This window comes from Babylonia areolata, chromosome 26 (genome assembly GCF_041734735.1).
Source record: "Babylonia areolata isolate BAREFJ2019XMU chromosome 26, ASM4173473v1, whole genome shotgun sequence".
In the NCBI taxonomy this organism is placed as follows: Eukaryota; Metazoa; Mollusca; class Gastropoda; order Neogastropoda; family Buccinidae; genus Babylonia; species Babylonia areolata.
Window position 1 is genome coordinate 44451674 of NC_134901.1, and position 20270 is coordinate 44471943.

Consider the following 20270-nt stretch of genomic DNA (forward strand, 5'->3'; position numbering starts at 1 on the left):
GTTCCCAGAGGCCAACTAGCCCACAAGGCTGCAGCACTAAGAGCCAGTGCAATTTTGCCTCCTTGTTTGAAAGTCATAGTCCTTCACAAAAGACTAAGCTGAAAATGGTTTCCCATTGACTGGAGAAACCATTGATAATACAGCTCTCACTTTGCTGTTGGCCCAAATGTAAACTTATGTCAATCTGTGATATAAGCTGAGTGTTGGGCCATTAGTCCAGTAAACAAGGCAATCAATTCCAAATACCAACTGTATGAAGCCCCCTCCCTCTCTCCCACAGAGAAACACAGGAAGTGTCCACCTTGGGTCTCTGCTGATGGTAGGGAAGGTGCAGGCACCCCTACACAGCAGCTGGTACTGCCGCCTGGTGCCCACAATCTCAAAGCGGAAGGCCTGTTCATAGAGCCCCTCATCATCCGAGGAGAAGAAGAAGGAGAGTTTTTTCTGGCCCTGCGCTGGGACCACCCAGCGGTACACTGTGGTCCTGCACACACACAAAGACACAGACACACATGCACTCACACATGCACACACACATGCACACACACACACACAGCACATACATACACAGCACGCAAACACACACACATACACGTCACACTTTTAACATAATTTGTAATGATACATTTTTTTTTTTTACAATGCACCTAAAAAAACTGACAGCCCAACAATGTTTCAAAACTCTTGAAGAAATGATGTAATAAATGCATATGGACACAGACATTTAATTCTGAAAATGTTGGGTAATCAACACTGTGCACAAAGGAGAGCGTGGCCCTACAGAGGAAGGTGGCAGAAGGTGGCAGAATCTGCCAATACAGAGTCTGTGAGGGTCAGAGTTTGAATCCCGCTCTCACCCTCTCTCCCAAGTTTCACTGAAAAAATCAAACCTGGCATCTAGTCATTCAGATGTGACGATTAACCAAGGTCCAGTGTGTAGCACGCACTTGGCGCACTGAAAAAGAACCCACGGCAACGAGAGTGTTGTCCTCTGGCAAAATTCTGCAAAAGAAATCCACTCTGACAGGTACACAAACACATATATGCATGCACTCAAGGCCTGACAAAGCGTGTTGGGTTATGCTGCTGGTCAGGCATCTGCCTAGCAGAAGTGGTGTGACGTATAGGATTTATCCTTGAGAGATGGAAACTGGCCCCAGTGGTGCCCGGTGTCCATGCTGGTCTGACCCCTCTGGCCCCCCTCACCTCTCCTGGACAGGTTTGTTGTCCTGCTGGGACTGCAGCTTCTTGTCCTGCCTGCTCACGGATCTCTTGTGCTCTCTTTTCTCCGCAGTGTAGGCTCCACCTTTAGGGCTCCCCTTGCCTTTGGTGCCATTAGCCTTGTCCTCCTCCCGCTCCGCCTCCTCCCCTTTCTCCTCCGCCGAATGGGTCCTGCAGCAGTTCCAGTTTGGAATCATACAGTTTCGTTTCTCTCACCGGCTTTGTTTGGTTTTTATTTTCTTTTTCTTTTTTTCGCATTTTACTTATTTCATTATCTACATGCTTGCTTTTTTATGTTATCCATTCATTTATTTGCTTGTTTATTTATTGATTTGTTTAATTATTCATTCACTGATTTAAGGATGTATCCATTTATTTGTTGATGCACTTTTTTTCCCCTCAAGGTCTGACTATGCTCGTCAGGCATCTGCTTAGCAGATGTGGTGTAGCATATATGGATTCACGGATTTGTCCCAATGCAGTGACACCTCCTTGACTAAGTGAACTGAACTGAACCCACCCGGTTGGAGAAGGTCAAACCAACAGCAAACAACAGACCGTGTCAAGCCTGAACGCTGGGAAAACTTGGTGAGGGGTGGCCTTATGCCAGCTTGGTACCAACAGCAGCCAGAGGACTGTGACAAACTAAGCAAGATGTACCAGCCACAGTTAATGTTGCAGACTGATAACTGGCAGGACATGGGTTCAAATCCCAAACAGAGAAGGGGTTTCTTTTGGTCAGTGGGCTGCATGGTGAAAGGAAGCATTGAGTACAGCCCTGTCAAACAGCCCTGTATCTAAATGGACCTCCACAGCAGTCTGGTCATCATCATCCCCACCTACATTCATCATCATCAAACACAGACAACAGCATGTCCCCAAACTTCTGGGGCACACACACACACACACACACACACCCAAAAAAAACCCACCAACAACTAGACCTGGCAGTGAACAAGGAAACTAGGCTAACCAAAGGAAAATGACACCACACACAAAGAGAATGAAAGCTGGTCTTACCGTTCCTCTGGCAGGCACTCTCAAAGAGTCCAACCTGGCTGTGCCCGTGGCACTGAACACCCTTTTCTTCACACTACAAACCCCTGACAGGAGAGCATCAGCAGTGGTCTTACTGTTCCTCTGGCGGGCACTCTCAAAGCATCCGACCTGGCTCTGCCCGTGGCACTGAACACCCTTTTCTTCACACTACAACCCCCTGACAGGAACAGACAGAGAGCATCAGCAGTGGTCTTACCGTTCCTCTGGCAGGCACTCTCAAAGCATCCAACCTGGCTGTGCCCGTGGCACTGAACACCCTTTTCTTCACACTACAACCCCCTGACAGGACAGCATCAGCAGTGGTCTTACCGTTCCTCTGGCAGGCACTCTCAAAGCATCCAACCTGGCTGTGCCCGTGGCACTGAACACCCTTTTCTTCACACTACAAACCCCTGACAGGACAGCATCAGCAGTGGTCTTACTGTTCCTCTGGCAGGCACTCTCAAAGCGTCCAACCTGGCTGTGCCCGTGGCACTGAACACCCTTTTCTTCACACTACAAACCCCTGACAGGAACAGACAGAGAGCATCAGCAGTGGTCTTACTGTTCCTCTGGCAGGCACTCTCAAAGCGTCCAACCTGGCTGTGCCTGTGGCACTGAACACCCTTTTCTTCACACTACAAACCCCTGACAGGAACAGACAGAGAGCATCAGCAGTGGTCTTACTGTTCCTCTGGCGGGCACTCTGACAGCACGAACATGGCGCGGTCGGCTGGGGGGCAGGGCCTGCGACGGGTGGGGAAGGACACCACAGCCAGGGTGGCGGGGGGAGGGTTGGGCAGGCCCTCAGCACCCTGACCTATCCCCTCCAGAACCTGCACACACACACACACACACACATGCACGCACACAGATACATACACATGCACGCATGCATACGCACACAAACACACACACACGCTGGAGGCTAACAAACCATCAACATAAAAATCATACTGAGGATCAGAGCAGTGTGTGTGTGTGTGTGTGTGTGCGCGCGCGCGCGCATGTGTGTGTGAGTGCGTGTGTGTGTGTCTGAGCTCATGATGTTTTTCATGCACATGCGTAAGACTGTGTGTACAAGCATGCTTATACACTGTCTTGCAACATTCTTATATTTCACTTTCTGAAGAGGAGGAGCACACACTCACACACACACACTCACATACACACACAATCTCACACACACACACACACAATCTCACACACACACACACACACATTCACACAATCACACACACACACACACACACAGACTCTCCACACACACACTCACATACACACACAATCTCACACACACACACATACACAATCTCACACACACAGACATTCACACAATCACACACACACACACACACAGACTCTCCACATGCACAGTAATGACAGTAGAGTTTCTGTACAGGGCATGGTTTCCCTGTCTTGCAGCCTGACCTCCTCCTTGGAAGGCAGCACTCCCATGTCCAGGATCTTCTGCCACGGGGGACAGCTGGGGTCCGAGCAGTCCACCTGGATGTGAGGCACACGCCACGCCACCTCCTCCCCTTCACCCTCCACTGCCAGCTCACTGAACGAGGACGCCAACTACACAGTCAGTCATTCGCTTAACTCCGTGCAGTTTTTTCCCTTGGTTTTCCATCACCGGTGATCGATGGAGAAATTTTGGAAGTTATCATACATAAAAACACCTTTTCGTTAATAGAAGCATTTGTTCACTAAAATAAACCTAAACACACGCATTTATCATGAATATAAGTATTATCTTTAAAAAATATTGTCCTGAATCTATGTCAAAGGAGAAGTTCGCCACATGCTTTCGCTTCCGACACCATCTTGAATTTTGACATTTGACCCAGCAAGTGCTCGCCAATTTTTCCTGCAATACGACTTCAAACGACTCTTTCTATGAAAACCAAGCCTTCGATAGCTCTGATGAAAAGACCTGGGAGCTACAGGATGCCACGTCTGACAGTGATACAGATGAAGACCCTATCTCCCTTCGTCCATTTCATCATTCGACCTCCGTTAATTAAAGATATTACCATTGTGACACACAAATGATGAAAACTGGTCACTGGAAATAATTTTTCGGCTTATTTTTTATGTGTCTTATTGGTTTTATTGATCATATGACAGTCAATAACATATAAACATATAATTCTGCTTCGACACCTAACATGCTGGATCTAGCAGACTGACCCAGTTTTTGCTTGCGGACGAGCAAGTGCTTCGCTATGAGAATTCAAGACAAACTGAACAATTGTATGAACTACATGGATACTGCGCAGGTCGTAATCATGTGTGTCCACGATTTATGCATTTTTCACATGACAATCTGTGTGTGCGTGTGCGTGCAAGCATGTGTGTGTGTGTGTGTGTGTGTGTGTGTGTGTGTGTGTGTGTGTGTGTGTGTGTGTGTGCTTTTTTCCCTTGCATACAAGGTTGTGTGCATGCATGCATGTGGTTGTGTGCATGCATGCATGCATGCGTGTGTGCAACATGGTAATGCCAATGGTGAATGTGTGTGTGAGTGAGTGTGTGTGTGTGTATGTTTGTGTGTTTGTGAGTGTGTGCGTGCAACATGGTAATGCCAATTGTGAATGTGTGTGTGTTAGTGTGTGTTAGTGTGTTAGTGTGTGTGTGTGTGTGTGTGTTTGTGAGTGTGTGCATCATTTTTGGGTGCACATTTCTATCAGCTGAAAAAGAAAAAAAAAAAGGATTTTCGCTTCTTGTTACTGGAATGCAGGTTACAACACGGAAGATCCAGGATCACAGAACCCTCTCCCCCTTTTGAACCTGGAGTCTACCTGGAGGATGTCAAAACAAGGGCTGACATCAACCAATATTTGCAGCCAGTGGACATACTTTCTATGCAATAGAGAGACAACAAAACTGTTTCACTTCTGTCAGCAACTCATACAGCAAATAGATCCGGCTTTGTTAATCACAGATCAAAAGTTCTGGGGAATTTTTTTTTAGAAAAATCAATGTCAGACAGCCACAACTAGTCAGAGACAATGAAAATATGGGTGGGGTGGACAAAAGTGATCAGTTAATCAACAAATACAATGCATCACACAAAACAAATGGTGGAAAACTTTTTTTTTTTTTTTTTGCTGCCCCATCATCTGCGCCGTTTCAGTGGCATTACTCCCACACCGCTCATTTAGATTCCCCCATACACGGCCACACCCGGGTTTGTCCGTCGCAGTTCCAGCGTCGGCAGTCCACAGGGAGCCATCGATGTTAGGTCGCCTGGAGGCCACACACCAGAGGAGACCCTGCACTGCTGCTGAGTCACTTCAGTGGTGTTCAGTGGTGCCTGTTCTGTTTTAACGTACTTAGGACACCACCTACTAAGCCCCCTACTAACGACAATAATGGCTTAGTCGCGGAGCCAGACTGAGTGAGCGTCTCTCCCAGAGTGGAGACCGCCACCACGTCCCTCAAACAACAGCCCCCCCATGAATCTGCCGACACTGACAACACTGACAGGACTCACCCCAAGCACGGAAGTGGAGGGGTATCGAAACTGAGGTCACCATGAGAGCAGGGCATGAAAGGTCACAGACTTTGAGACTATTTTGTTTATATGGAAAACTTTTTGTTTCTCCATTCCACTGACACTGCATGAGTAAATGCTTTTATTTCATTTTCAGGAAACTCTTGTTGCTGTGGTTTCTTTTATGTGCACAAAGTGCTTGCTACACACATAAATGGGACCTCAGTTTATCGTCTCATCTGATTTACTTGCATCCAGACCACCACTCAAGGCCTAGTGGAGGGTGAGAAAAATTGGCAAGTGCAGGATTCGATGCCATAAGCTCAGATTCTCTTGCTTCCAAAGCGGACGCCTTACTATTAGTCCACCGCTCAACGTGTGGAGTGATGGCCTAGAGGTAACGCGTCCGCCTAGGAAGCGAGAGAATCTGAGCGTGCTGGTTCGAATCACGGCTCAGCCGCTGATATTTTCTCCCCCTCCACTAGACCTTGAGTGGTGGTCTGGACGCTAGTCATTCGGATGAGACGATAAACCGAGGTCCCGTGTGCAGCATGGACTTAGCGCACGTAAAAGAACCCACGGCAACAAAAGGGTTGCTCCTGGCAAAATTCTGTAGAAAAATCCACTGCAATAGGAAAAACAAATAAAACTGCACGCAGGAAAAAATACAAAAAAATGGGTGGCGCTGTAGTGTAGCGATGCGCTCTCCCTGGGGAGAGCAGCCCGAATTTCACACAGAGAAATCTGTTGTGATAAAAAGAAATCCAAATACAAATACAAACATGTGAAGTGAAAAATGTTCCATGTGTGAGAGAAGACATCAAGGAGACAGATGAAAGAGGAGGCAGAGGCAGGCGCAGTCAAAGAAACACGGAGAGACGGAGAAACTAAAAGTGGTGCCTGGGTTATGGAATCATTTACCTGATGTTTTTGCTTTTCTTTTTCTGCCTTTTCACCTGCACATACAGAAGCAGTGGAACCTCCAATCACTGAAATTGAAACATCCAGATATGTCACCTGAAAACGTTCAGTGCTAATGTTTCATAACTGTAATGTAAGCACCAATAACAAGAGCTTGTCATATAAGGGACAAAACATGACTGAAGTCCCAAATGAGAGCTGCAAGACATGTACATCATGTTTCCAAGCTTTGGTTTGAATAAACAACCCTTGGTATCTCTATCTTATCTTAATTCATACAAGTTCATGCCTTCATACATATTCATGCATAAAACTCTTCACAAGTTACCTTACTCTCTCAGTCCAGTCAGAACCTTTCTGTCCTAAGTCACACTGACGCTGAACAGGAACAGGAACACAATCCAAACTCCAGTCAAGATAATAACAGCTTCTTGTGCCTGTAGTTCCTGTTTTTTTTTTATTTTTTTTTCTTTCTACAGAAACCATGTAAGCCCAAGATTTCTCACAATTAAGAGAAAACGTGGGAGGGGAACAACCACACTTTCTTGCAATCCCACGGTTTCTCCCACTTTGAGAGAAATCGTGGGATTGCCAGAAATGGAGGGCTTACACACCAACATCTGACAGTCTCAGGATGTGGCCCATCTAAAGCGGTGGAGGACAAGTAAGCCCCTCCCCCTCCCTACCTTTTCCCTTGCTTTTCTTGACAGGTTCGTCCTCCATGTGCTCTATGAAACCGGGTGGAAATCTCAGCTGTAGAGTGGTGCGGTCCCACAGCTCCACCAGAGTGCACAGTTCCTTCTGCGCCTGCTCCACGTTCTGGAACCTGCAGGGCACACACAGCCAGTCATGGGCATCACTCACCCCACCCCCCACCCCCCATCCCCCCACACCATTCTCCTGTGTTCTCTGTCATGGGCATCACTCACACACCCTCCATTCTCCAGTGTTCTGTCATGGGCATCACTCACACACCCTCCATTCTCCAGTGTTCTCTGTCATGGGCATCACTCACACACCCTCCATTCTCCAGTGTTCTGTCATGGGCATCACTCCCACACCCTCCATTCTCCAGTGTTCTCGGTCATGGGCATCACTCACACACCCTCCATTCTCCAGTGTTCTGTCATGGGCATCACTCCCACACCCTCCATTCTCCAGTGTTCTCTGTCATGGGCATCACTCACACACCCTCCATTCTCCAGTGTTCTGTCATGGGCATCACTCACACACCCTCCATTCTCCAGTGTTCTCTGTCATGGGCATCACTCACTCACACACCCTCCATTCTCCAGTGTTCTCTGTCATGGGCATCACTCACACACCCTCCATTCTCCAGTGTTCTCGGTCATGGGCATCACTCACTCACCCTCCATTCTCCAGTGTTCTGTCATGGGCATCACTCACACACCCTCCATTCTCCAGTGTTCTCTGTCATGGGCATCACTCACACACCCTCCATTCTCCAGTGTTCTCTGTCATGGGCATCACTCACACACCCTCCATTCTCCAGTGTTCTGTCATGGGCATCACTCACACACCCTCCATTCTCCAGTGTTCTCTGTCATGGGCATCACTCACTCACCCTCCATTCTCCAGTGTTCTGTCATGGGCATCACTCACACACCCTCCATTCTCCAGTGTTCTCGGTCATGGGCATCACTCACTCACCCTCCATTCTCCAGTGTTCTCTGTCATGGGCATCACTCACACACACACCCTCCATTCTCCAGTGTTCTCTGTCATGGGCATCACTCACTCACACACCCTCCATTCTCCAGTGTTCTCTGTCATGGGCATCACTCACACACCCTCCATTCTCCAGTGTTCTCTGTCATGGGCATCACTCACACACCCTCCATTCTCCAGTGTTCTCTGTCATGGGCATCACTCACACACCCTCCATTCTCCAGTGTTCTCTGTCATGGGCATTACCCCCCCCCCCCCCCAATTCTCCACTGTTCTCAGACATGGGCATCACTCACACACGCCCGTTCTCCAATGTCTTGTCAGCAGTAGCTTCATTCAACAAGTCCCTCAACCTTGTAACATGTTCATGTATGATGGTCAGTCTTGTCTGACTTTGACCTTGACAACAGTAGAGGAGGCAACACAGTAATCTGCGTGTGTGGGGTGGGTGGGGAGTGGGGGTGTGTGGTTGTGTGCTGATTATCTGGTTGCGGTTTTCCGCAATTTATCTTTATTCTTATCTTATCTGTCTATTATAATCAATGTGCAGTATAGCAGGCTATGTTTATAATTATATTCAAATAATGTTTCTTAATTCTTTAGTTATTACCTGCAGTGTGTGGATGGATGGATGTATGAAACGGTGTATGTGATTTTTTTTTTTACATTTGTATCTTCATAATATTCGTAAAAGCTGTTTTTGACTTTTACAGTTATGGTCCCCGTGTTGTTTACTTGTCTGTGTTGTGATAATGCACCTGACCAAATTTCTCCAGTTGGAGATAATAAAGTTATTCTTATCTTATCTTATCTTAACTGCTGTCCCTGCTATCTGGGCCAGAAGTTGATTATCGTGGAGAGTGTCTTGCTCACATTAATCTGCGCGCTCATGGCCAAGAGGGTTTTTAGGACGGTCGGCGTTGGGATGGTTCCAAAAGGCCAACTAACCCTCCAAGGCTGCAGCACTAAAAGCCAGTGCAATCTTGCCTCCTAGTTTGAGAAGCACAGTTCTTCACGTGAGACTGAGCTGCCAATGACTTCGTACTGAAATGGAGAAACTACTGATCATACAGATCTCGCTTTGCTGTTGGCCCAATCGTTAGTTTGAGTCAATCTGTGATATAAGCTGAGCACTGCGCGCACACAAACACACACTAATACACGTCTGTCAAATCTCAATCCACAACAAGCCAGTAATGGTTAATGAGAGATGAACCACGATGTCCACACTGTCAACAGAGGAAGGAAAGATGCGAGAACGAAACAGCACAGGCCACCTTCTCTGCAGGAGCACACCAGCTTCCTTGACGGGATCCAGCTCTTCAGTCACCATCATCTCCATGGACACCACCGTCTCTAGTTTCTTCGCATCTTTCCCCCTCTTCTTCCTGTAAACCACACACAGGACACCCATCCAACCCTCTCTTCTTCCTGTAAACCACACACAGGACACCCATCCAACCCCCTCTTCTTCCTGTAAACCACACACAGGACACCCATCCAACCCCCTCTTCTTCCTGTAAACCACACACAGGACACCCATCCAACCCCCTCTTCTTCCTGTAAACCACACACAGGACACCCATCCAACCCCCTCTTCTTCCTGTAAACCACACACAGGACACCCATCCAACCCTCTCTTCTTCCTGTAAACCACACACAGGACACCCATCCAACCCCCTCTTCTTCCTGTAAACCACACACAGGACACCCATCCAACCCTCTCTTCTTCCTGTAAACCACACACAGGACACCCATCCAACCCCCTCTTCTTCCTGTAAACCACACACAGGACATCGATCCAACCCTCTCTTCTTCCTGTAAACCACACACAGGACACCCATCCAACCCCCTCTTCTTCCTGTAAACCACACACAGGACACCCATCCAACCCCCTCTTCTTCCTGTAAACCACACACAGGACACCCATCCAACCCCCTCTTCTTCCTGTAAACCACACACAGGACACCCATCCAACCCCCTCTTCTTCCTGTAAACCACACACAGGACACCCATCCAACCCTCTCTTCTTCCTGTAAACCACACACAGGACACCCATCCAACCCCCTCTTCTTCCTGTAAACCACACACAGGACATTGATCCAACCCCCTCTTCTTCCTGTAAACCACACACAGGACACCCATCCAACCCTCTCTTCTTCCTGTAAACCACACACAGGACACCCATCCAACCCTCTCTTCTTCCTGTAAACCACACACAGGACATCGATCCAACCCTCTCTTCTTCCTGTAAACCACACACAGGACATCGATCCAACCCTCTCTTCTTCCTGTAAACCACACACAGGACACCCATCCAACCCTCTCTTCTTCCTGTAAACCACACACAGGACACCCATCCAACCCTCTCTTCTTCCTGTAAACCACACACAGGACATTGATCCAACCCCCTCTTCTTCCTGTAAACCACACACAGGACACCCATCCAACCCCCTCTTCTTCCTGTAAACCACACACAGGACACCCATCCAACACCCTCTTCTTCCTGTAAACCACACACAGGACACCCATCCAACCCTCTCTTCTTCCTGTAAACCACACACAGGACACCCATCCAACCCTCTCTTCTTCCTGTAAACCACACAGGACACCCATCCAACCCTCTCTTCTTCCTGTAAACCACACACAGGACACCCATCCAACACCCTCTTCTTCCTGTAAACCACACAGGACACCCATCCAACCCCCTCTTCTTCCTGTAAACCACACACAGGACACCCATCCAACCCCCTCTTCTTCCTGTAAACCACACACAGGACACCCATCCAACCCCCTCTTCTTCCTGTAAACCACACACAGGACACCCATCCAACCCTCTCTTCTTCCTGTAAACCACACACAGGACACCCATCCAACCCTCTCTTCTTCCTGTAAACCACACACAGGACACCCATCCAACCCTCTCTTCTTCCTGTAAACCACACACAGGACACCCATCCAACCCTGTCTTCTTCCTGTAAACCACACACAGGACACCCATCCAACCCCCTCTTCTTCCTGTAAACCACACACAGGACACCCATCCAACCCTCTCTTCTTCCTGTAAACCACACACAGGACACCCATCCAACCCCCTCTTCTTCCTGTAAACCACACACAGGACACCCATCCAACCCCCTCTTCTTCCTGTAAACCACACACAGGACACCCATCCAACCCTCTCTTCTTCCTGTAAACCACACACAGGACACCCATCCAACCCCCTCTTCTTCCTGTAAACCACACACAGGACACCCATCCAACCCCCTCTTCTTCCTGTAAACCACACAGGACACCCATCCAACCCCCTCTTCTTCCTGTAAACCACACACAGGACACCCATCCAACTCCCTCTTCTTCCTGTAAACCACACACAGGACACCCATCCAACCCTCTCTTCTTCCTGTAAACCACACACAGGACACCCATCCAACCCCCTCTTCTTCCTGTAAACCACACACAGGATACCCATCCAACCCTCTCTTCTTCCTGTAAACCACACACAGGACACCCATCCAACCCTCTCTTCTTCCTGTAAACCACACACAGGACACCCATCCAACCCCCTCTTCTTCCTGTAAACCACACACAGGACACCCATCCAACCCCCTCTTCTTCCTGTAAACCACACACAGGACACCCATCCAACCCCCTCTTCTTCCTGTAAACCACACACAGGACACCCATCCAACCCTCTCTTCTTCCTGTAAACCACACACAGGACACCCATCCAACCCTCTCTTCTTCCTGTAAACCACACAGGACACCCATCCAACCCCCTCTTCTTCCTGTAAACCACACACAGGACACCCATCCAACCCCCTCTTCTTCCTGTAAACCACACAGGACACCCATCCAACCCCCTCTTCTTCCTGTAAACCACACACAGGACACCCATCCAACCCTCTCTTCTTCCTGTAAACCACACACGGGACACCCATCCAACCCTCTCTTCTTCCTGTAAACCACACACAGGACACCCATCCAACCCTCTCTTCTTCCTGTAAACCACACACAGGACACCCATCCAACCCTCTCTTCTTCCTGTAAACCACACACAGGACACCCATCCAACCCTCTCTTCTTCCTGTAAACCACACACAGGACACCCATCCAACCCCCTCTTCTTCCTGTAAACCACACACAGGACACCCATCCAACCCTCTCTTCTTCCTGTAAACCACACACAGGACACCCATCCAACCCTCTCTTCTTCCTGTAAACCACACACAGGACACCCATCCAACCGTCTCTTCTTCAAAACTTAGATAAGCTGAATGAGATGTTTGTTGGGGTTTTGTTGTTGGTGGTGGTGGTGGTGGTGTTTTTTTACCGTGTAAAGAAACTCAGCAGCAAACTGGATACATCACTCACTTTTCAGGCTCCCCATGATGCATGCTGCCGTCGGAATGCCTGCCAGCATGTATCCTGTCTGAGGAATCGTTTCCCCGCTTCTCTTTGCCGCCCTCCCCTTTCTTCTTGGACTTTTTGCTCTTGGCACTGGCAAAACAGCACAGGGCAGCACAACACAGACAGGGTCACACCATGGGGAGGCACGGGAATCACAGGGAGGTCAGAAAAGGACAGCGGCAGAGACGTGCAAAGACGAGGGGACAGCAACCGAAATCAAAGATGTTTCAATAACGACATGCAGCTTCTATTACTGGGGAGATTCAGTCAGTCACTACGTGGGACAACAGTTGCAATAGCCACGTGGTCAGAGCGCTGGACTTTTGATCTAAGTGTCTCGGTTCAACTCCTGGTCACAGCACCTGGAGGGTAATAGACTGAGATTTTTCAAATCTTCAAGGTCAATACATGCGCAGACATTTCAATGCCTGAATACTCTTTGTGTGTACTTACATGGAGAAAAGCAAAACCCCCAAAAAGCACACCTCTGAAAACAAACAGCAGGTACCTACAAGGCAGGGTAAAAACAGTGATACTCATCCAAACAGGTGAACACAGGAGTTGCAACCCAATGAAAGCAGCAGCAGGAGAAGACCACTTATGGGAGTGCCAGTTTTACCTTATCTTGCTTCCACTACTCACTTACAAAATGTTTCTAAAGTGAAATGTCACCACAGTGACTGGTTATTTTTTCAATGCTGAAGCCAACAGGGGCAATAGCCGAGTGGTCAAAGCATCAATCTGAGGGTCCTGGGTTTGAATCTCGAAAACAGCACCTGGTGGGTAAAGGAGGGAGATTTTCCCGATCTCCCAGGTCAACATATGCGCAGACTAGCTTGTGCCTGAACCTCCTTCATGTGTATACGCGAGCAGAAGATCAAATATGCATGCTAAAGATCCTGTAATCCATGTCAGCGTTTGGTGGGTTATGGAAACCAGAACACACCCAGCATGCACACCCCTGAAAACAGAATATAGCTGTCTACATGGTGGAGTAAAAATGGTCATACACATAAAAGCCCACTCGTGCAGACGAGTGAACATGGGAGTTGCAGCCCACGAACAAAGAACAAGAGGAAGAAGAAATGCTGAAGCAGTTCTATTCAGCTGTTCGAAGAAAAACCAGAAACAAGATGACATACTGGATTTAATACTGCTCCAGGGAAAGCTTTTCATATGCACATGTAAAAACAACTGTTTCAGTAGAAGACAAGAACGAGACCCCACAATGTACATTGCCATGGGAACCTGACGGCAGTCACCCACACCGGCACAACTGTGGCATTACCAGGACACATATATACTTATTTCCTTCTGTACTGTAAGCCACGCAACTCATCTTAATGACATGTTGTTCCTGTTTTGACGTTAAATTTGAAAAAAAAAGGGGTATACAAAACAAGAGAGGCAAGGCCTTCATGACTCACTTGTGATATACAATTTATCCAGTAATAAAACAAACAAATCTAGATGGTTAAATTGTGATCTGTATTTAATATCAAAAAGCTTAAGGGGGGAAAAAAAAGGGGTGTATTAGCAGGTTTGAACCAGCTTATTCGGGTTGAAAGTAAGTAGACTTACTCATAGTGCTAAAGTGCGCCAACCACTGGAGTTACAACATATTTAAACTTATATTTTTTAGCGTGATAAATTGATTATGGTATTTGAGGTGATAACACCATTTAAATCATGTTATTTTGGTGTATTTAGATTATTTAAGAAATTCTTTAAAGTCTGCGGCAAAGGAGAAGTTGCCATCGTCTGAGCATGAGGCACACCACAACATGAAGCTGTTTTCTCCAGATATGCGGAGATCCTTGTTCAACAGGCTTACAGCAAACTATAAACCGGTCCATTCAATTTCTCTTTTATGTTCCTTCAACTTAATTCAGTATCCACTTAAAAATATTCATACGCTGTAAACATGTCAATGTTGTAGTTAGTGTCACTGTATCTGTTAAGTCCAGAATTTATATTTCTTTTCTTTTAATTGCAAACAAGAAAAACGAGGTCATACGGTCTTCAAACTCAAACATCAATTGTGATTTTCTGCATCCCGATCCTCAATGAAAGAAACCATTCATGATCCGGAAATACAGCTCAACCCGGAAGACCTACAACCTATTATTGGTATGACTGTGAAGATTTTTTTTCCATTATGTTTAATCCAAATTTTGTATTGGCAGACACAGTGTGTGTTTTTTTTTCCAAGAAAAAATGACAATGTTAAAGTTTACCATGGACACACAAGACATACACAAACACACACGCAGACAACCCAACGCAAGTGAGTCAAAAAGGACTTTGATCTGTTCATCCAGAACATGCTCCTACTGTTCCAACTGCCGCAACCCCTCCCCCCCCCCCCCTGCCCCCTGCACCCTCCCACCCCCACTCACTGCAGCTGCTGCTCCTCTTCCTTGCGGCGCTCCTCCTCTTCTCTTTCTCGTTCTTTCCTCTCTTTCTCCTCCTGCTCCCTGATAACACACACACACACACACACACACACACACATAAACACACAGACACTGACACAGTTACGGCAGACGGGGCTGGGGACAGAGACAAAGACACGGACAACTTTCCCCTCTCCCATGCCCCTGAAAGTGGAGGAGGAACTATGGAGACCAGCAAAAACAGGCACAGTACACATCTGACCACTCTGAACGGAACACCACACACATACAAACAACACACCGCTAGCTATGCAAGCATGCATTTTCTGTCATGGAAGCACATTCACTTGTTCACTTCAGAAACTGAGGAGGCAGGGAGGGGGCGGTTGAACAAGAAGCAGGGGTAGTATAGATGTACAGAAACAGAAGAGCAGAAGAGAGAGGAGGAAATACACAATTCACAAGACGGAGAGACAGACATTGACACAAGTTTCATTCTGAAGGCCAACGGTCCATGCACAAAATAGGAGAGGGGGATACAATGGGGAAGTCCCATCTGCAAATAAACATACACGTGTTTCACTCAGCCAAACAGAATAGTCTGCATTGTACATGAGTAATTGGTAAAGAGATAATCAACAACAAAAAAAACCAAAAAAAACCCAAACAAAAAATGTAGCACATATACATTTTTTTCCAGACCCAGAGAGACAAAGAAAGAGAGGTGAAGGGACCTTTTTGTGCACTGTCTCTTGAGGATGGAGAGAGAGAGAGAGACAAAGAGGTGAAGGGACCTTTTTGTGCACTGTCTGTTGAGGATGGAGAGAGAGAGAGAGAGAGAGACAAAGAGGTGAAGGGACCTTTTTGTGCACTGTCTGTTGAGGATGGAGAGAGAGAGAGAGAGAGAGACAAAGAGGTGAAGGGACCTTTTTGTGCACTGTCTGTTGAGGATGGAGAGAGAGAGAGAGAGAGACAAAGAGGTGAAGGGACCTTTTTGTGCACTGTCTGTTGAGGATGGAGAGAGAGAGAGAGAGAGAGAGAGAGAGACAAAGAGGTGAAGGGACCTTTTTGTGCACTGTCTGTTGAGGATGGAGAGAGAGAGAGAGAGAGAGAGAGAGAGACAAAGAGGTGAAGGGACCTTTTTGTGCACTGTCTGTTGAGGATGGAGAGAGAGAGAGAGAGAGAGACAAAGAGGTGAAGGGACCTTTTTGTGCACTGTCTGTTGAGGATGGAGAGAGAGAGAGAGAGAGAGAGAGGTGAAGGGACCTTTTTGTGCACTGTCTCTTGAGGATGGAGGGAGAGAGAGAGAGAGAGAGAGAGAGAGAGAGAGAGAGAGAGAGAGAGAGAGGTGAAGGGACCTTTTTGTGCACTGTCTCTTGAGGATGGAGAGAGAGAGAGAGAGAGAGAGAGAGAGAGAGGTGAAGGGACCTTTTTGTGCACTGTCTCTTGAGGATGGAGAGAGAGAGAGAGAGAGAGAGAGAGAGAGAGAGAGAGAGAGAGAGAGAGAGAGAGAGAGAGAGAGAGAGAGAGGTGAAGGGACCTTTTTGTCCACTGTCTCTTGAGGATGGAGAGAGAGAGAGAGAGAGAGAGAGAGAGAAAGAGAGGTGAAGGGACCTTTTCATGCACTGTCTTTTGAGGATGGAGAGAGAGAGAGAGACAGAGACAGAGAGACAGAAAGAGAGAGAGAGAGAGGTGAAGGGACCTTTTCATGCACTGTCTCTTGAGGATGGAGAGAGAGAGAGAGAGACAGAGAGAAAGAGAGAGAGAAAGAGAAAGAGAGAGACAAAGAGAGAGAGAGAGACAGAGAGAGAGAGAGAGGTGAAGGGACCTTTTCATGCACTGTCTCTTGAGGATGGAGATAGAGATAGAGATAGAGAGATGGAGAGAGAGAAAGAGAGAGAAAGAGACAGAGATAAAGAGAGACAGAGAGACAGAGAGAAAGAGAGAGAGAGAGACAAAGAAAGAGAGGTGAAGGGACCTTTTCATGCACTATCTCTTGAGGATGGAGAGAGAGAGAGAGAGAGAGAGAGAGAGAGAGAGAGAGAGAGAGAGAGAGAGAGAGGTGAAGGGACCTTTTCATGCACTGTCTCCTGAGGATGGAGAGAGAGAGAGAGAGAGAGAGAGGTGAAGGGACCTTTTCATGCACTGTCTCCTGAGGATGGAGAGAGAGAGAGAGAGAGAGAGAGAGAGAGAGAGAGGTGAAGGGACCTTTTCATGCACTGTCTCTTGAGGATGGAGAGAGAGAGAGAGAGAGAGAGGTGAAGGGACCTTTTCATGCACTGTCTCTTGAGGATGGAGAGAGAGAGAGAAAGAAAGAGAGGTGAAGGGACCTTTTCATGTGCTTTCTCTTGAGGTAAAGGCGTGTCTTGTCCACATGGTTCTTCTCTTGCTGAGTGAGGGCTTCGTACTCGTCCTCATCCATCTCCGTAATCCTCTTCCGTTCCTCGTCCTCTTTCTCCCGCAGAAACCTCTCTGCAACGCCCACCACAAACTCACAGACAGCAACACATTTCTACTTTTTTTTTTTTAATGTCAAAAATTTGACATGTGCAGAGTACCATAATTTCTGGCCTAAACGGCAATACAGTGCATAAGGTCCCACCACCAATTTAACATTTTTTCTTCTAATTGGGTCACAGACAAAACATATACATCCGACAGGGAGAACATACACCAAGAACAAAAAAAATGTGATAATTCAAATGTCAAAATTCTCACAATCGCACATGTTAGGCCCATGAACCAAAAGAAAGAAACGACAAGTTATAAAGTCAATGAAAAAAAACACACACTCACACACAACAAAGTCAATAATATTAAACACTGGGTTGGTGACTCAGTCAAAGTTGAATAGGCAGATGCCTGACCAGCAGCATGACCCAACGCACTTAGTCAGGCCGTGAGTGCATGCATATATATATTTGTGTACCTATCAGAGTGGATTTCTTTCACTGAGTTTTGCCACAGGACAACACTGTTGTTGCCATTAAGTTCTTCTACAGTGCGCCAAGTGTGTGCTGCACACAGGAACTCAGTTTGTCGTCTCATCCAAATGACTAGATGCTGAGTTTGATTTTCCAGTCAAACACGGGAGAGAGGGTGAGAGCTGGATTCAAACCCACACCCTCACGGACTCTTCACTGGCAAATGAGCGTCTTAATCATTCTGCCACCTTCCCCTCACCCTCTACAATGCTTGTGGATTGGTCTTGAATGGCCCGTATTTGTATTTTGCACACAGATAAGCCGCCATTAACTGAAAAGGTGTAGCTATCAGATTTCATTTAAACAGGTGTGCCCTGTATTACAATAATAATAATCGAGAACAAACCAACCTACATTTTGGTCTTTAAAGAGAGTACAAAGCACATTTTCTGACCTCTTGCTTCATCCAGTCCTTTCTCCAGCTCCAGATAAGTGGTGTAGTCCAGTTTGAGGGAGCAGAAGAAGATGTAGCGGCGGTTGTTGAGCGCCTTGAAGATGATGTTGGCGGCAGTAAACAGACTGGCGACAAAGAGGCTCTCCAGGCCATCAAACACCACCCCAAAGCGACAGTCCTCCCGCTGAAACACAGACATCATCTGATGGGTGTCATTGTCCATACACACCATTTCTTATTGACAATATAGTGGAGTCACACGCAGTTGGCCCCCGGGGTGTGTCTACCCATGCATGTGAAGTCTGGATCCGGCAGAATCTGCGGAAGAAACCTATCGGTTCAACGGAGAGGAAGGTGGTTACAGCAACGCACTGTGGAGTGCAGAGAGCAAGATGAGACACCGAAAGGATATCTTGGTCATCCACTGCATCCGTGCTCATCCTCCAGTCGTCTCGACTTAGTCTTGCCACTGGAAATTGGTGGACCCGGACGAGAGAGTGAGGTCGACGTTGCGCAACTCCTCTTCACTTTAAACAAACTCATCGCGCAAGTCATCAGTCATCCTTAATGACCTTTCATCCTTCATCCTTTCATCACCCCCCAAGTCCTGTGGCGACAGGCGAGCGACGAAACGACAGGTGTGGGTACACTGGCAGTTGCAGCCGCAGACCTGCATACAGGCGGCTCAGGCCATAAGGTCGTTCTTCATCGACAGGAGCAGCAATGGAGCTCGGCAGCCGTCTGAGCAGCCCTCTTTAGGAATACACTGCTCACCTCTATGGCATGAGGAAGGGGCTAGAAAAGGTGCCCTAAACATTGCCTGCTCCATATCACCCTACCAGCATACCGCGGCTGGCGGGGACCCTACATCAGTCGTCGAAACAAAGAGAAAGAAAAGAAAACAACCAGGATCATTCTTCTCACCACTGGTGCTTGGAACATAAGGACTCTCCTGGACAGAGATAACGCAGTGGACCGTGAAAAATGGCGCGCTGCTGTGCACAAAGGTGCCAAGTTGTGCGAGGCCAACAGGACTGCTGCAGCTGTTCAGAAGAGGCAGGCCAGAAAGTCACGGGCAAACAAGCTCCCTGACAATGATATGCCTGTCATTGTCTGCCCCAACTGTCAGCGAACATTTCGTGAGCAGATTGGACTATTCAGCCATCTGCGCATTCACAGATAGATTCATGAGCATCCCCCACCACCACCCTCCCCCGATCCACCAGCTGGATGACAACGATGGTCATCATCGATCTCGATGGACACACACCACCATAGTGGAGTGATGGCCTACAGGTAACCCCTCTGCCTAGAAAAGTGAGAGAATTTAAGTGCACTAGCTCGAATCACGGCACAGTCGCCAGTATTTTCTCTCCCTCCACTAGACCTTGAGTGGTGGTCTGGACGCTAGTCATTTGGATAAGACAATAAACCAAGGTCCCATGTGCAGCATGCACTTAGTGCACGTAAAAGAACCCACAGCAACAAAAACTGCAGGCAGGAAAAATTCCAAAAAAGATTGGTGGCGCTGTCAGTGTAGTGACGTGCTCTCCCTGGGGAGAGCAGCCCGAATTTCACACAGAGAAATACAAAAAAGAGTAAGACAATATAATATAACAAACAAGTTCTTTTCAGGATAGAAAAGGGTTGGGCAGGGGTATGTTCCACTTTCCAAGTTCTCTCAGTGTTGAATCAAATGCTGCTCATCTATTCCTGGT

At 47.5% G+C, this 20270-nt stretch overlaps 1 protein-coding gene across 1 annotated transcript in view; it reads right to left on the bottom strand.

The window, feature by feature from the left end:
* Positions 1–20270, bottom strand: part of LOC143300330 (hydrocephalus-inducing protein homolog) — a 142558-nt gene that overhangs the window by 55089 nt on the left and 67199 nt on the right. Inside the window, exons 41-51 of the mRNA XM_076613931.1 lie at positions 18553–18736; positions 17505–17646; positions 15178–15255; positions 12743–12868; positions 9646–9756; positions 7366–7505; positions 6680–6714; positions 3691–3840; positions 2947–3095; positions 1207–1392; positions 302–484 (exon numbers count right to left, since the gene is read on the bottom strand). Coding sequence (XP_076470046.1) covers positions 302–484; positions 1207–1392; positions 2947–3095; positions 3691–3840; positions 6680–6714; positions 7366–7505; positions 9646–9756; positions 12743–12868; positions 15178–15255; positions 17505–17646; positions 18553–18736 — 1484 coding nt within the window. The remainder of the gene's footprint in view (positions 1–301; positions 485–1206; positions 1393–2946; positions 3096–3690; positions 3841–6679; positions 6715–7365; positions 7506–9645; positions 9757–12742; positions 12869–15177; positions 15256–17504; positions 17647–18552; positions 18737–20270) is intronic.